Genomic DNA, 14,651 nt, shown 5'->3' with positions numbered 1-14,651 from the left:
GCCCATTTATCGTGAAGCTGCAACCGTAGGATACAGCGATATTTCATCTAGACCGTCGAAATTGTCGGTTTGTCGAGTATATAAACGGATACAGCGTACTCGTGTTTTTCATCTCTCTCGTCAGAAAGCTAGGGTTATCTATCAGACTCGCGATAGAGGGATACTAACTCCTAAGGTACGTTGTTCATGTCGTAATTGGGCGCATAATTGATTCAACTAGGGTTTATTAGAGATTATGCGCCTCTTAATTTTGCTATTTCAATCTCAAATTTCTCTCTCTGTACCAATTTATCGATGTGAATTTGTGAATATGTTTATGGATTGCTGTGTCATAGATGTGCATGTGCATGTGTATACGAATATCAGTGTCACTACCTCCATCCTAAAATATTTATCCCGTCTGCAAATCGAGGACTTAAAAAAATTCTCACTTTTTTCGTAACTCACGGACACTGATATATCTAGTAAAATTTTGAATTTTTCTTGAAAGAAAAAACTCTATTATTTATAAGTTCTCGTTTTTGCTGACTGGAAAAACATTTTGAGATTGAGGGAGTATGTTTCTTGATTGGTGTACTCTGAGGGTGATTTTGATCCTTAATCTTGGTGATCAAGCTACATAACGTGTAATTGGGCTCCAAATACTCAAATAGGAGTTCCGCTTGATGTGTTTTTGAAAAATTAGTTCGTTAGATGAATTTATATAGGTTGTTGGTCTTTCGTTCTGTTTTCTCGTAGATTTTTACCAATTTCTTTGTTTTTTGGTACATGTACTCCTTACACGCTTTAAAAGCAAACAAAATGACACAAATTTATAAAAACTTTACTAAGAATACCAAAATTAGACAACTTTGACTTGACATATTTAGTTTTCAAATTTTAATTTTGTATTTATTGTTCTTTTAAGTGAATTGGTTTGGATTTTTTTTCTGGATTACTTCAGTTCTTACTTCTTAGCAAATACTTGACAAAGTTCTAAAAAAGTTCACTAAAGACAGAGATATCAGATATGAATCACGAAGCATTTAGTTATTCTAGTTGCTGTTCGAGAGTATTTTTTGATAATGGCTTTTGTGGTTAATATCCCTGCTAATGTTGAAGATGTTAGTTAGGTAAAATCATATTTTTTGCCCAACCTCCCTTGAAGATTCTAGGATTTGAGCATTTCCACTCGCACATGCGTTGTAAGTCTGTGATTCCCTTGATAATTAGCTCCTTTTGAAGATTATTTGTTGGGGGAATGACTTACTTGAATATGAGCCTTTAGTTATTGACTCTTGATTGGCTTTGTGTTATAGAAATGTTCTGCTTAGGGGCGTATTTGAAAGCTGAATAAACCGCTAAAGCGATCCGAGCCAGATTGAACTGTCTTATGTGGGTTGGTTCTTTGGTTTAGTAGTCTGGTTACGTTTCCGAAAAAATATAAAAGCGGATATTTGCGGATAGTTTTGGTTTGGCTTATTGGTTTCATAAGAGTCACGGTTAGAACTAAACCGGACCAGTTTAATCCCTAGATCAACATATATATCACTGTGAATCTATTTGAGGTTAAAAACTTGGTTGCCTCAAACAAATGGTCCAGTTTGTTCTGAGACAGTATTTTTCTCTCGATCAATTTGGCTTCGCGTTTTGAGACTGTTTTTGTTTGTTTTGTTAGCTATTTTGTAGGTATTTGTAATCCATTTTTGTGAGCTCTTTAAGTGGTGGTAGTCTGGTAGATAATAACCACTTTGTGGACTGATGTTTGTTTTTTGTGTCAATGAAATTGCTAAAACTATTCATAGATTTCTACATAACCTTGAAATCCAGTAACCGAACCTCTTTGGGCGTTGTGCACACCTAGTTATTTTGTGAGTACTGATGTTTTTGGCAAACTTAATTTTGGAGTCATTTTCAGGTTACGTGATTGATACTTGTTATTGTTGCTGGTAACAGGATATTGTTGTGGATTGAAAATGCCTCGTTATGATGATCGACATGGTAACACTCGTCTTTATGTTGGTCACTTGTCTTCAAGGACGCGTTCGCGTGACTTGGAGGGGCTCTTCAGCAGATATGGGAGGTAAGCAAATATATCACTTCGACTTTCAGGTGGTGTTAGCTGAAATTACTCATTGTTTGCTACTTGATAATATACTTTTCTCTCGTTTGAAACCTGTTGTCATTTGTTTATGTACCTTACTTTTTTTTACTAGTTTTAGTAAATCCTGCATGGATCGTAGCATAACAACCCTTCTTCCTTTCATTTTTATTTTGGGGGTGTAAATGTAATTACTTCAGAATATTACATACTTCCACCAAAAACCCATAAAAAGGAGTGTTTTGAAACTATGGAGTGGAATATGAAGAAGTATTTTTGCCAGCAAACTATCCTTTTCTTCCGTTTGTATGAATCAAATAATTCACATGTCTTGAGGCCTTTGAGTGTCAAATACCAGCATAAGGTGGTACATGGGTCATTAATTCATGGATTTTATGGCTCATGATATTTTGACATCAGTCACTGTTTAATCCAAAACTGCTGCACTGGTGCATGGTTGCCTAGTATTACATGTTGGAGACATTTAGTCATTTGCCAAGCCAAGCTAGTTTTTTTTTGTGCTTGGATTTATGTGAAGTTTTCATCATGTTATCTCTGAAGGAATATTGCACCCTCAGGTGTCCTTTTTATAACTTGAATGATCTTGTTGAAGGTTTCTGGGCGTTTCCCTAACCTGGTGGTCAATGGTGGGAGGGTGGTCCTGGTGGAATTTCTTGCCGAATGTCTAGGAGACTTTGACGATTCTTTCTGTAGTCTTATTGCGTGTTTTTATGGAATTGGCAACAATCTCAAACTGGTGTTTAGTTCGTCTTGAGGGGCGAAGTGTCATACACTTCAGTACTTAATGATGGCCTTACTGTTTTGGCAACCATTTCCGCAGAGTACGAGATGTGGATATGAAGCACGACTATGCCTTTGTTGTATGTACAAGCCCTTGACTCTAACTTATTGCTTTTGATTGTACTTAAGGACATAGCTTTCTTAATGTTTGGAGAATGTTGGGTTTCCTTCTTTTGTTTTTGCTTGCCCTCAACTTCTTTCAACAGGAATTTAGTGACCCCCGAGATGCTGATGATGCAAGATATGGATTGAATGGGAGGAGATTTGATGGAACTCACATCGTTGTTGAATTTGCAAAGGGAGTAAGTTGGAACTACATGGCTTTTTCTTTATGCTTTTGAAGTTCGCATCAGTATCAGGTCATAATCTTTTCAATGTGCTTGATTTTTTGGTGTGTTTTTTTGTGCTTCATAAATCTTTATTTTCACTTCTTGGATGATGGGATTGATGTCATAAATGTTCCCCCTTTATTTATGGTTTTGTTGTTATCAAAACCATTATCTTTTACCTCTAGTTCATGACTGGTATGTGGCAATTCTCTAGTCTGTGAGCTATGTCTATGTTGGTGTTACCTTGTAAGCTTGGACTTTTGGTGATTTTGTCATACTTATGTAATGAAACTGCGCGTAACTGATCCTTTTAATGTAGGTGCCACGCGGTTCAAGAGAATATCTGGGCAGAGGTCCTCCTCCTGGATCTGGAAGGTGTTTCAACTGCGGCCTTGACGGTCACTGGGCTCGAGATTGCAAAGCTGGAGACTGGAAGAACAAATGTTACCGCTGTGGTGATAGGGGCCACATAGAGAGAAATTGCCAGAATAGTCCCAAAAAGCTCAAGTACTTGAGGATTTTCTGATTCTTCTTCTTATGTTACTTATTGTATAGCATTTTAGATTAGTACCTTGTCATCGCTTTCAGTCATTTAGTGAATTAATAATTTGGTCGTATTACAGACGTGGACGGAGTTACTCACGATCGCCCTCTCCTCGTCGCGGTAGAAGTCGAAGCTACAGTCGAAGCCGTAGCTACAGGTTAGTTTTTACCTCTTTGGTGCAGTGTTTATGATAGGTTTAGTTATCATGTCCACTGCCTATATTTTGCGCTTTGTAGTCGAAACTTGAAAGAGGCAAGTGAATGGTTCATGATGATGTTTTTACGGGATGAGTATAACCATTTCTAAATAACTACATATTGTTTGGAACCCTTCTTGCTGTAAGAGCATCTCCAACCCTTAAATATGTGCTCAAACTCAAATATTTGTAATCCTCCCTCATCTGTTCCCTCCACTTCTTGACTTAAACCTATACCAGATTGAGTTCTACTGGAATCAAGTGGCACTCATCTTCTGAAGGCCATTTTCTGTCTTCCAAATTCACAATTCTGCCCTTAATAAAGTACTTATGCTTAAAATTGAGTTTTTCCATTGGAGTGCTTCATATCAAATTACGTTTTTACTCAAGCTTGAGTAATAGTTTGAGTGAGGGTCGGAGATGGTCTAACAACTATGTTATCGGTTTCATTTAACGAGGGAGGAGTTCCTCTTTTTAATATACTAGCATTGAGCACGTGCTCAATGTTGGTTGTCATATATTGGCAAAATCTTCTATCAAATTAATTTTTTTGTCAAGATTACTCATTAACAGATTCTTATTGAAGACATTAGACACACATTAATATATGTTGATGATAAACAAGTAATCATAGAGATTCACAACTTTATCATTGATAAGCTTCATTTGTGTATGTATCAAAATTGCCCAATCACCTTCGTTAGTTGACTCCATGTTTTGGAAGGCTTTTTGCCAAACAATCTATTATAGGTTTTATGGTACTATTTCTGTTGATTATAACTGTCAATCTTTCCTATTAATGTCAATGTTCAACCATATCTTTCATATTTTTCCCCCATACAGTAGCATATAAAATATTTCAGTGGCCAGAATTGCTCCATCATTAATACGACTTTTGGTATTTATCATGTTTAAACTTTTAATCGGTCAGTTATAGTGTTCGCCGAGTAAAATACCTTGGGCTCTGGTATTTTTATATGATATTGTGGCTTAAACTTCAATAGTGATCCCTACGTGTTCTCTCAATAAGTACATGTTAAACAAACTAAACATCAAATTTGAATGCATTTTACGGGTCCCGAGTAATAAATGTCCAACATGCAGTGCAAAGTCTAGAAGCCTGATGAACAAAAAATGGTGGCTAGAGACGACGTACGTTATTTTGTGGCTGTAGGGTGTTTGGGTAATAACTTAGGAAGAGGAGGGTGTAAAGTTAGGCACCGCCTTCTCTCGGCTGACTCGAAATCACAACTTGAAGCGCTTAGTCGGCGAGGGGCACAAATTTCTTTGCAAGGGCGCCAAGAACTTCTGCTTGCTGCAAAGTTTTGAGCGGTCATTCCATTAGCCAATTGGATATGAATTCGGTAGGTATATATGAGGAAGAAAGGGGTGGTTGTGCTGTTTCATTTGTTTGGAACTTGGGTACGGTTGTAATTTAGGAAAACAATGGTCACAGACGTAATTTCAGCAAGTGAAAAGGTGGTGTCCAAGAACTGCTTGCAACTACCTCTTTTAATATAGGTATAGATTCCTTGCAACTACCAAGAGCTGCTTGCAACTCCCTCTTTTAATATAGGTATAGACTAGTGCGTGCTCAATTTTGGTTAGAATCAATCGTCAATAGCTTTACTTTTCATATAGGTATAGACTAGCGCGTGCTCAATATTAGTTAGAGTCAATCGTCAATAGCTTTTGATAAAAAGTATCACACACATGATTGTGCTATCGGATTATAATTATGAATTATGTGATTACCAATTTGTCCGCAATAATATCTTGATATGGCATATTTTCTCAAAAAATTCCAACCTATTTATTTAAACAGTTACATTTTGTTGTCAGCCAATCACGATCTCCACGAAGGGAACATGGAGAGAAACGACCAAGGAGCTACAGTAGAAGCCCTGAGCCGAGTAGGGGAACTCCACCTCCTTCAAAAGCAAGGAAGCGCAGCCCAACACCTGAGGAGGTGGAAGATGTTGTCAGCGGAGAGAGGAATAGCCCTTCTCCTAATGGAGAGAGGCTAGCAAGTGAGAGCCCCCGAGCAAATAGCGGAAGCCCTGAAAGGGATAGTCCTGCTGCTGCTGGGGGGTATCAGAGCCCTGAAAGAGAGAGTCCTGATGGTGAGAGGTATGAGAGTCCTGAACGGGATAATAGTCCGGCTGCTGCTGGAAGGTATCATAGCCCATCTGAAGCTAATGGCCACGGCCACAGCCGCAGCCCTAGCCCTCGGGATGACCACAGCCCTGTTGATGGTGATGAAGACGATGACGATGATAACCGCCGTTCCCCAAGAGGGAGTGAATCCCCTTAATTCGTGTACGTTAAGCTTTTGCAGTGAAACTTGCGATGCGACCCCCATTTTGCTCTGTTTTCTGGTGTTGTAAGACTTGAATAATCTGGAGAGCGCATATTGTGAATTTTGATTTCAATATTCTTGTAGGTTGGTTTGTTTTTTATAGTTTTACGCTTATGTTATCTGTGACGATGTGATGATTAATTAGCTGTCCCATGGTGATGAAATAATCAGGTTCTTCTACTTGATCAGTAATTTGGAATGCGCCTTTACAGCCGTGTCGGGTTGAAGTAGGTTCACCCTGTATGTGGATACACAACTTGGGTAAGATGCCTACATAGCTACTAATATTTGATTGACCTGAAGGTCCTACTGTGACCCAAATTGAGATCTATTCTGGGTCCATAATAGTGACCCGAACGGTTAAAACTTTCCGGTGGTGAACTGATAATATAAATGATTGAAACACATTTGTCTGGAATTTCCAGGCAAGTGTGTGTATCACATTGCCATCGATGTCTGATAGTCTTTTGTATGAGTGTTGTGCAATCAAAATAATTCTATTTTGATTCTGTTTTCAAGCTCGAGACCCGCAGGCCTTCCATTCATATTTAAGCCACTTTCTCTGCCATAAGATGCACTCATTTTGGCATCCCAGAAGTTGATTTGTTTCAAACTCACTAGTTTCTTTAAGAGACTTGACTGACTGTTGAATTCTGGGTGCATGCGAGGCGGCCATGGTAATTTGATCCGTCCCGTTCAATGTGTAATGCCCAATGAGTAGGTGTTTTTTATCTGCATCCCGATGAATAGCTTATCCATTCTAAAATATGATCCGACATGTCTGGCCATCTTGGTAATTCAAACTTTTCCATTCAATGCGTAAAGCTCGATGAGTAGGTTGTCCGTGCAAAAATATGATCCGACATGGGGGTAGCCACGTGATCAAATTTGGTTTTTCTCTTAAAACAGGAAATGATTCGGTGCCAAAATCCTACCTTTTGTCCATTTTTGTAAGAAAAAGATCGATTATGGGTTGTGTGATCATTTTTTTGTTTTGTTTGAATAATCTGTTCATGGATCTCATGAAGGGGTTCGAATCATCAGATGATCACAGAGATGGGACTACAATGGACGGAACGATCGAGAGAAGCCCCTCCCACTTTTCTGAGTCTAACCTGCTAAAGTTCATCTAGAACCATCTTACTTCTTACGCCATTGATGATTATGACAGTGCACCTATGCGCAGCAAAGAGGGAATTTTTTTTACTCGCTCCTGAACCTGTTTGTTCACCTATTAACAAGATGTATTTGGATGGTATCAGATGAAGAAATCGTCGCCATATCGTAATGACACCATACGAGTATCTCGGGAAGGGGTTGAACATAATCCAGAAGATAAACATCAAAGTTATGGCAGTTTGATGTATCTTTTAAGGGGGGCGGGGTGGCACGTGCTACCCCCGGTCTCCGGTACGGTACAGGAGACCTCTTAAATTGGGAAAATAGCTAGAGCCTTACATCATGTTAGCAGATCCTGGAGCTGGGTTTTATCATTTCAGCATTCCCACCAAATCACCCAATACCTGTGAGATTTCCATTTTACTGTCAACTTTCAACTATTATCCCTCCAAGACCTCTAATCTAGTACATGCGAATCACCCTTTTCTATACCACTTTTCTTTTGTCTACGCTACTTGAATCACAAAAACATACATACAATCGTTTATGTGCGAACTATACAAAGAGCTTTTGGTTGCGGAAGTATAACTGTATAAGAGGTGTGATCGTTAGATTATGCCATTCAAAGGCCCAAGGCCCAATTCATCGTCAATGTCATCCACTTCCTCGAAGAGCTTTAGAAACCGGGCCTGCTCTTTTTCCCTCTGTCTCTTCTGCCAAAACTTGTATGCAGTGACCGATCCAACAATGGAGACAACCGAAACCAAAATGCTGAGTGTTAAAATTAGAACCCAATGCATTCCTTTCCCTCCATTGTGTGAGCCAGAGGGATGGTTAGAATCTACAGAACATGAAAAAAGAATGGTCAGACATACAAACTAAACATGCAAGTAATAAACAAGTGCACGGATGGGGAAACAAAGGCACCAATGCAGACGTGAGGTCAAAAGATGCATTAAGGATTTCTCGACTTCTCAGTTCAATGCACGGTTTTTGATCATTTAATATCAAATATACTGCCCAAGAAATATGAACAAGGACATGATCTTAAAGGTTGGGGACATGTTTGGATGTCATATTGACTACCGTATCACAGTACTACTTGATTTGTGTATTTCTTCCGGGGTAGATGTTTCAGTCTTGAATGAAGCCACCACCAAGTAAAGCCACAGCAGTACTAAATTTTCGCATTTCATTCCTAGTAGATGTTTCTGTCGTGAATGAAGCCACCACCAAGTAAAGCCACATTAATAGTGTAACCAGTTAACATAGTCATTTAACGAGAACCCAAAACTGATCCAACCTAACCTACTCTCATGACCTTCCATTTTCCTTCTATAAACTGAGACCCATTCCACAAGACAAATTTCACCACCAGCTGGACAACATAAAAAGATGTCATGATTCAGTAGTGACTTGATTCACCTGATGCAATTTGAAGACCAATTCTTTCCCAATATGATCATCAAATTAGGCTCTGACGCCGAAATCCCATCAAATGACATGTGGGTATTGAGCAAACCGGTACTTTCCTTAGTTACATGACTCCTAGACAGATTACCAATACACAACCACTTCGTTTCACAGAAACAACAGTATATTCAACCGTCCATAGAAATTGCTGGGCCATTTGGATGCCAATGATGACTAATTCCATTTTTGGACCCATAGGGTTTGATTTTGTTGCACAAACGAAAAGGAGTCAATGAACTAGAAATGATAATTCAATTTTTACATGGGGCAATGCAATTAGTTCATCTTCAATAACCAGCCACAAAATCGTAGAAAAGTTTTAAGAACACTTACCGATTCCATGGCTCACACACTCGGAACACAAAAAAGTAGCATTGAATTCCTTGTCCGTGAAATGGGTATATCTTCCATCAGGTTCAGTAAAATCAGAAGGGCAAAACTCCCACTCATCAAATTCATCAGATTTAAAGAAGTCTTTTTCGTAGAACCCACATCTCTTGCATTTTTTATTTGGAAAATCTGTCAAGGGCTGAAAACATATGATCACAAATTCAACATCATTAGCTTCTTTTCATATGAATTATCCATACTTAACCTTATAGCAGTAGCTATCAGACTCGTCTATGAAATCTAAAAACTGCAACAGCTAAGGCACAGATTATGCTGTCAGCAGATGATAACAGAAATGATCACAAATTCAACAACATTAGCTTCTTTTCATATGAATTATCCACACTTAACCTTATAGCAGTAGCTATCAGACTCGTCTATGAAATCTAATAACTGCAACAGCTAAGGCACAGATTATGCTGTCAGCAGATGATAACAGAAGCATACACTGGATGAATAGGCTCTACTGGAAACTCAGCTATAGAGAAACACTCACCCAACTCTCTCAAAATTAGAAGTAAAACATCAAAAACAGAAACTTCAATTACTAATGCAGGTACATTAAGAACTATCACCGCTGGCCCTGAGATAAAGCGGCCGGTAATGTCGCTTTAGGCCACCAATTTTTTGCAAAAAAGGCCCCTTACCAGGCGGCTTGTACAGAGGTAATATCTATCTCACTTTATCACAAGTTAAGCAATAAAATGTTTGGTCAGGCTCAGTGGTGGCTCCACAAATTTCCTAAAGGGTGTTCAAGAATTACCTTGATTCTATTAGCTTTTTTAACCAGTCGTATATACACACCATTTTACACAGTAGTAAGAATAGTGCTGTTAGAAAACATAAAAAGTACATAAGCTTTTACGGCTATTGTTGATGAAATTTTGCATTTTGAGCCAAGCACGATTAAGCTGGCCGACAAATCTAACAATACTCTTTTAGGGCAATTGTGGCGAATAGGTTGGCATGCACAGATCTTTTTGGACATATTATCTCCTCTTTGGAGATGTAGAGCCGACTTTCTTTCAAAGAGATAGCCAAAGCACGATACTGAAACCAATATATTATTCTTTTTCTCTCTATTTTGCTTTTAGTTTTTTTTCATTAGAAATATGTACCTTGTTTGTTAATGTATTAGGTGTTCAATTATGAATTAACTAAATTGATGGGTGTTCAAAATATAGGGTTAAGTTTTCAAAGAAAGCCTAAAACACAATTACTACAACCAAAAATTCAAGAAAAAAACATTTTGGGTGTTCATTTGATAACCCACCCCAAAGGGTGGAGCCGCCCTGTGCTGTACTTGTTGCTTGCAGCTTTTGATTAGCGATGCTGTTAAAAAAAGCTTTTGATTAGTGATTCAAATCATGCTAAGGGCATTAATTTTCCTTCTTTTTTCGTAGTGATCATTTTCTGTTTGCTCTAATGGGGTTCGGACCAAAACCTTTCAAAAAAAGGGACTGTATTTATCAAACAATATGACTGAACCATAGCATTTACATTATATCGTATTTTGGAAAACGAAATATATATCCCAAACATTATATGAGCAACAACCTAAAAGAAAATTTATTCTGTTTTATTAGACTTTTTAAAAACATGATGGTAGCCTTGGTAGTGAGTCAAACTTTTAGAGTTCTTTCTTATTGAATACTTGCATAGTTTTATTTGTTTTTGAGAAGTTGATTTATCTACTTCATATTTTTTTGCACAAGGCTCCATTTTTAAGTTTGATTCAGGCACTCAAAAAGTCAGGGCCAACCCTGAGAACTATTCTACCTCTTCACACTTGTATTTTCAAGGGACTTTTGGCTCACACACTTTTGTCGGTAGTTATACTTGTTATGGATCCTGTAGGAGTGGGAAAAAAACAAGAAACTAATGGAGTCACTAGTTTGTCTGGAGAAAGGATCAAGTACTAATATGACTTTGACAAATCAAGTTTTTTTTAGATTTGTACTAGATTGTGACAAGAAGCAGTTGATATATTTCCAGCAACTTTTTAATCAAAGCACATGAAATGAGAAAATTCCTCATCAGAACTCATTACAAACCTGCCAAGATTCTTCACCCTTGAAGGTATAAGCGACGTGTTTCTCCTTTACATCTGGCAAAACGGACTTGTTCTCCCCTTTACACTGAAAGTAAACTGTTGGTTTGGCTAGCCATTCATGCGTTTTGAAAATCTCTATGGAATCAAGCGTTACAACTGCTGACAATATAGATCCTGCAAAAGGGGAAAGAAACAAACAAAAATGTAACATCATAAAATCCCACCAACTAGACTTCTGGTAATGCTAATTACCACACTATCAAATATTCATGTGTTGTATGTCAAACTATTCTCTAAGATGATGCCAACGCTCAAGGAACATGGACGTGGAAATATAGTTCTAAATATCAACCAATTGAGACAGGATACTCTTCCACCAAACAACCTTGTGACAATAGCCTATCTTGATTCATATTCAAGCTAATTGAATGAAAAAGTGAGAATTATGAGAGCATGATGCTGAACTATGACCAAATGGACACCAGATCAAACAGAAGCATAAGTAAATCATTTCTTAGCACAGCATCAGATGGATTTACCACATATACCACCTCCCTATTACCGAAAGTCGATATAACAAACACAAGGAGTAATAAAGATTTGCCTAACACATACAACACAACCAGATTAAGTAAGCGGCCCATTTTAGATCAGCTTTTTCCAAACATGTTTTCTGACAAATCTGCAGAAAAGGAAAACCCTGGCAGCATATTAGACCAGTTACATGACCGCGATAGATAAAGACTTTAACTTCTGACAGTTGATACTTGATAGACAAGATTCTTGATATCTTCAAGGTAAGTTTGACACTAACACCACTTTATATCCCAATTTAAGAATGAGCCTTCATATTTGCATTTCCTTATGGGCTCAGTGTTGTCGCAGAGAGTACAAATAATCTCAAAAAGGGCTTCCTTTCTCATGCAATTTTACACTATTCCGTTTTGTATTCCCTCAGTCTTTATGAGAAATGAACCACATCACAACTCTCTCTCTCTCTCTCTCTCTCTCTCTCTCTCTCTCTCTCTACAGAGTCTTGCACTTGCCATCTATGATCCCACATTTCAATCCAATAAAACAACAGTAGGACACCTGGGCCTGATAAATTTCACCTAGCTTCAACTATGATCACTTTTACTCTCAAGCCAATTAACCAACTATGATTGATCCAAATCACCTCTTCATAGTTCAACAAGCCGGAGGGGGGCTGGACCCATCCAAAGTTTGAATTTTTCTAGTAATACTTGTTACTATAATCTTGAGTATTTTCTATATAATTAATCTATAGTCTAATCCGTATAAGTTTGGTTTGATCTAGACAAATTTCAAGTAATCTCACATTGTCATGTGAATGTTAGATAATAACGAAATAATTTCTTATAGTACTTATTATTGCATCAGGTCAGGTTATTGATTGCCACTCCACTTTCTGATGACACCACTCCATTATTTGTCTATTGGAGTGTGGTTATAAAAATATGAAGTGCCAACTACCAAAATCATTTTCATATCAGTATATGGGTTAGTATTATTCTAGAATACAAGAGATACACACAAAGTACGTCATCTTAGAACTTATCCACTAGTTCGGCCTTGGGCTGCAAATGAACCAAGCTGCCCGCGAGCAGCTCGTGTCTCGGCTCGTTAAGGCACCACATAGTAATCAAGCTGAGTTCAAGCTTGAGTTTTGGGCTCGTTTATTAAACGAGCTGGATTCGACACTCAAAAGCTCGGCTCGTTAAAGCAAATTAGCCAGGCTCGGCTCGAGTTTAAGGCTCGTTTAGCAAACGAGTCGAGCTCAAAGACCACAAAGCTCGGCTCGGCTCTTTTACATCCAGTGTACTTCGGCCCCATCGTATTGAAATGCTAGCTCCGCCTTGAAGCGACTACCACTAATTTACTTTGTACTAACCCTAATAAATAAAAAAACAATTAAACTTTAAAGGGCAATCAAATGAGAAAATTTGCATTCATATGCAAGAACTTGATTGTCGAATTAGTACCAGCTACATAAAACAAATCTTTACACACACACACAAATTGAAATATCTGTATAAAATTCAATAAGAGTTACCAGGAAACCAGCTAAGAAAAAGGACGAAACACAGGAGAAAGGGATGGAAAGCCCTAGGAGGATTCAACCGACGCCGCGACAACATATGGGGAATTTCGAGAGCTCCGTCGCGTCTGCGTGAAGAAATGAGGAGAGAGAGAGTGAGACAGAGAGAGAGAGAGAGAGAGAGAGAGAGAGGAAAGTCGTTGATCGGTTCGCGCGCTCTTTCTAACTGTCGTGGCGGATATGATACGCAGGGGTGTGCAGTACGCATCGTATTCGTATTCGTATGGTATGAATAATAGTAGTAGAAGATTCAGGAAAGAGCCGTGAATAAGTTGTTCACGGAAGCAGCAAATCTTATCAATCAATTTCAGTAATTAATGGTCTGGATCTTTAAAAAAAATTTCCAAAAAAGAGTTTAAAACTCTTCTCCGGAAAAGTTCTTTTAAAATCCGGATCATCCAAAATACTTTTGGACGCGCATAATTCACCTCCGTAAAACTTTTTCCCATAGTAAAATGTTTTACTCCATCCGTCCCAATTTTTGCTTACTACGGAAAATTCCAATTTAATGAGCCAGAATCATAGCCTTTGAAAATGTACCAATTTCCAAATTAACCTTCAAAAGTGGAAATGAGTACTTCAGTTTAAAAGTGAAAAAGGTAAAATTGGTAGTTTGTCAAATTGTGGCTGATTATAGAAAATGAGCAAACATTTTGTGACAAGTCTCGAATCTCGAGGCTCGAGGTAACCGCTGCACTACAAGCCCTTTGGTACATTAACGAGCTTGAGTTAGGACTTAGGATAGAATGGGTATAGAGACTTCAATTCTTGAGATCATTAATGCCACTATTTTCTTCACAGTTACTAATAAAAACTGTTTTATATAACTTATATAAATTGTCCACTCGACAACGTCCCAAGGGCATTAATGAAGAAAATAGAGATCTCGCGCTTTCTCCTCTCCCCTCCACATTAAGCCTATTCCAAGGCTACGAAAGTGGCCACCAAGAAAACCTACAGAACAAGTCAAGAACAAAAAACAACAATACATGTCAATTCCTCCGTTTCTCAAAGCCTTGATCATCATCTCCACCTTCCTCCACGGCCAACTCGTCGGCGTTGAATCGAGTGTAGAACGAGGCCAACCCACTCACAACCCCATTCGAAATCTAATCTCGAACCAACGGCAAAGCCAACGCTTGTCGTCCGAAGCGCAGGAGTACGTCAATGCCCACAACAATATCCGTC

The 14,651-nt window shown here is 38.4% G+C and overlaps 2 protein-coding genes across 5 annotated transcripts; one reads left to right on the top strand and one right to left on the bottom strand.

Annotated features, from left to right (window-relative positions):
• The first annotated feature begins 81 nt into the window (after nt 1-81).
• Nucleotides 82-6,501, top strand: LOC131325660 (serine/arginine-rich splicing factor RS2Z33-like). Of its 4 annotated transcripts, none has more exons than XM_058358021.1 (7): nt 82-175; nt 1,936-2,062; nt 2,922-2,961; nt 3,088-3,183; nt 3,530-3,717; nt 3,834-3,911; nt 5,793-6,501. In XM_058358021.1, the coding sequence occupies exons 2-7, from the start codon at nt 1,956-1,958 to the stop codon at nt 6,262-6,264; spliced, it is 981 nt and encodes a 326-aa protein (XP_058214004.1). In that variant the 5' UTR covers nt 82-175; nt 1,936-1,955; the 3' UTR covers nt 6,265-6,501. The 4 variants fall into 4 exon arrangements, with proteins under 4 accessions (XP_058214004.1, XP_058214003.1, XP_058214005.1 ...); XM_058358020.1 differs by having other exon boundaries at nt 105-175; nt 1,898-2,062; XM_058358022.1 differs by lacking the exon at nt 82-175 and adding an exon at nt 1,788-1,850.
• A 1,322-nt stretch (nt 6,502-7,823) lies between these two features.
• On the bottom strand, nt 7,824-13,640 carry LOC131327003 (uncharacterized). The gene is made up of 5 exons (XM_058359945.1): nt 13,594-13,640; nt 13,419-13,559; nt 11,346-11,518; nt 9,235-9,430; nt 7,824-8,269 (listed from the first exon to the last, which is right to left on the bottom strand). The coding sequence occupies exons 2-5, from the start codon at nt 13,501-13,503 to the stop codon at nt 8,037-8,039; spliced, it is 687 nt and encodes a 228-aa protein (XP_058215928.1). The 5' UTR covers nt 13,504-13,559; nt 13,594-13,640; the 3' UTR covers nt 7,824-8,036.
• Between the last annotated feature and the right edge of the window lie 1,011 nt (nt 13,641-14,651).

The sequence above is a fragment of the Rhododendron vialii genome, chromosome 5a (genome assembly GCF_030253575.1).
Source record: "Rhododendron vialii isolate Sample 1 chromosome 5a, ASM3025357v1".
Lineage (NCBI taxonomy): Eukaryota > Viridiplantae > Streptophyta > Magnoliopsida > Ericales > Ericaceae > Rhododendron > Rhododendron vialii.
The sequence above is the reverse complement of the archived record's forward strand: the minus strand, read 5'-3'. Positions and strand labels throughout refer to the sequence as shown.

Excerpts from the sequence above, each read along its gene's own strand:
- LOC131325660 (XM_058358021.1), top strand. The coding sequence starts at position 1,956 with ATGCCTCGTTATGATGATCGACATGGTAACACTCGTCTTTATGTTGGT. Across the intron at positions 3,718-3,833 it reads AATAGTCCCAAAAAGCTCAA|ACGTGGACGGAGTTACTCAC; the intron begins GTACTTGAGGAT and ends GTCGTATTACAG. Across the intron at positions 3,912-5,792 it reads AGTCGAAGCCGTAGCTACAG|CCAATCACGATCTCCACGAA; the intron begins GTTAGTTTTTAC and ends TTTTGTTGTCAG.
- LOC131327003 (XM_058359945.1), bottom strand. The coding sequence starts at position 13,503 with ATGTTGTCGCGGCGTCGGTTGAATCCTCCTAGGGCTTTCCATCCCTTT. Across the intron at positions 9,431-11,345 it reads AGGGTGAAGAATCTTGGCAG|CCCTTGACAGATTTTCCAAA; the intron begins GTTTGTAATGAG and ends ATATGTTTTCAG. Across the intron at positions 8,270-9,234 it reads GTGTGTGAGCCATGGAATCG|ATTCTAACCATCCCTCTGGC; the intron begins GTAAGTGTTCTT and ends CATGTTCTGTAG.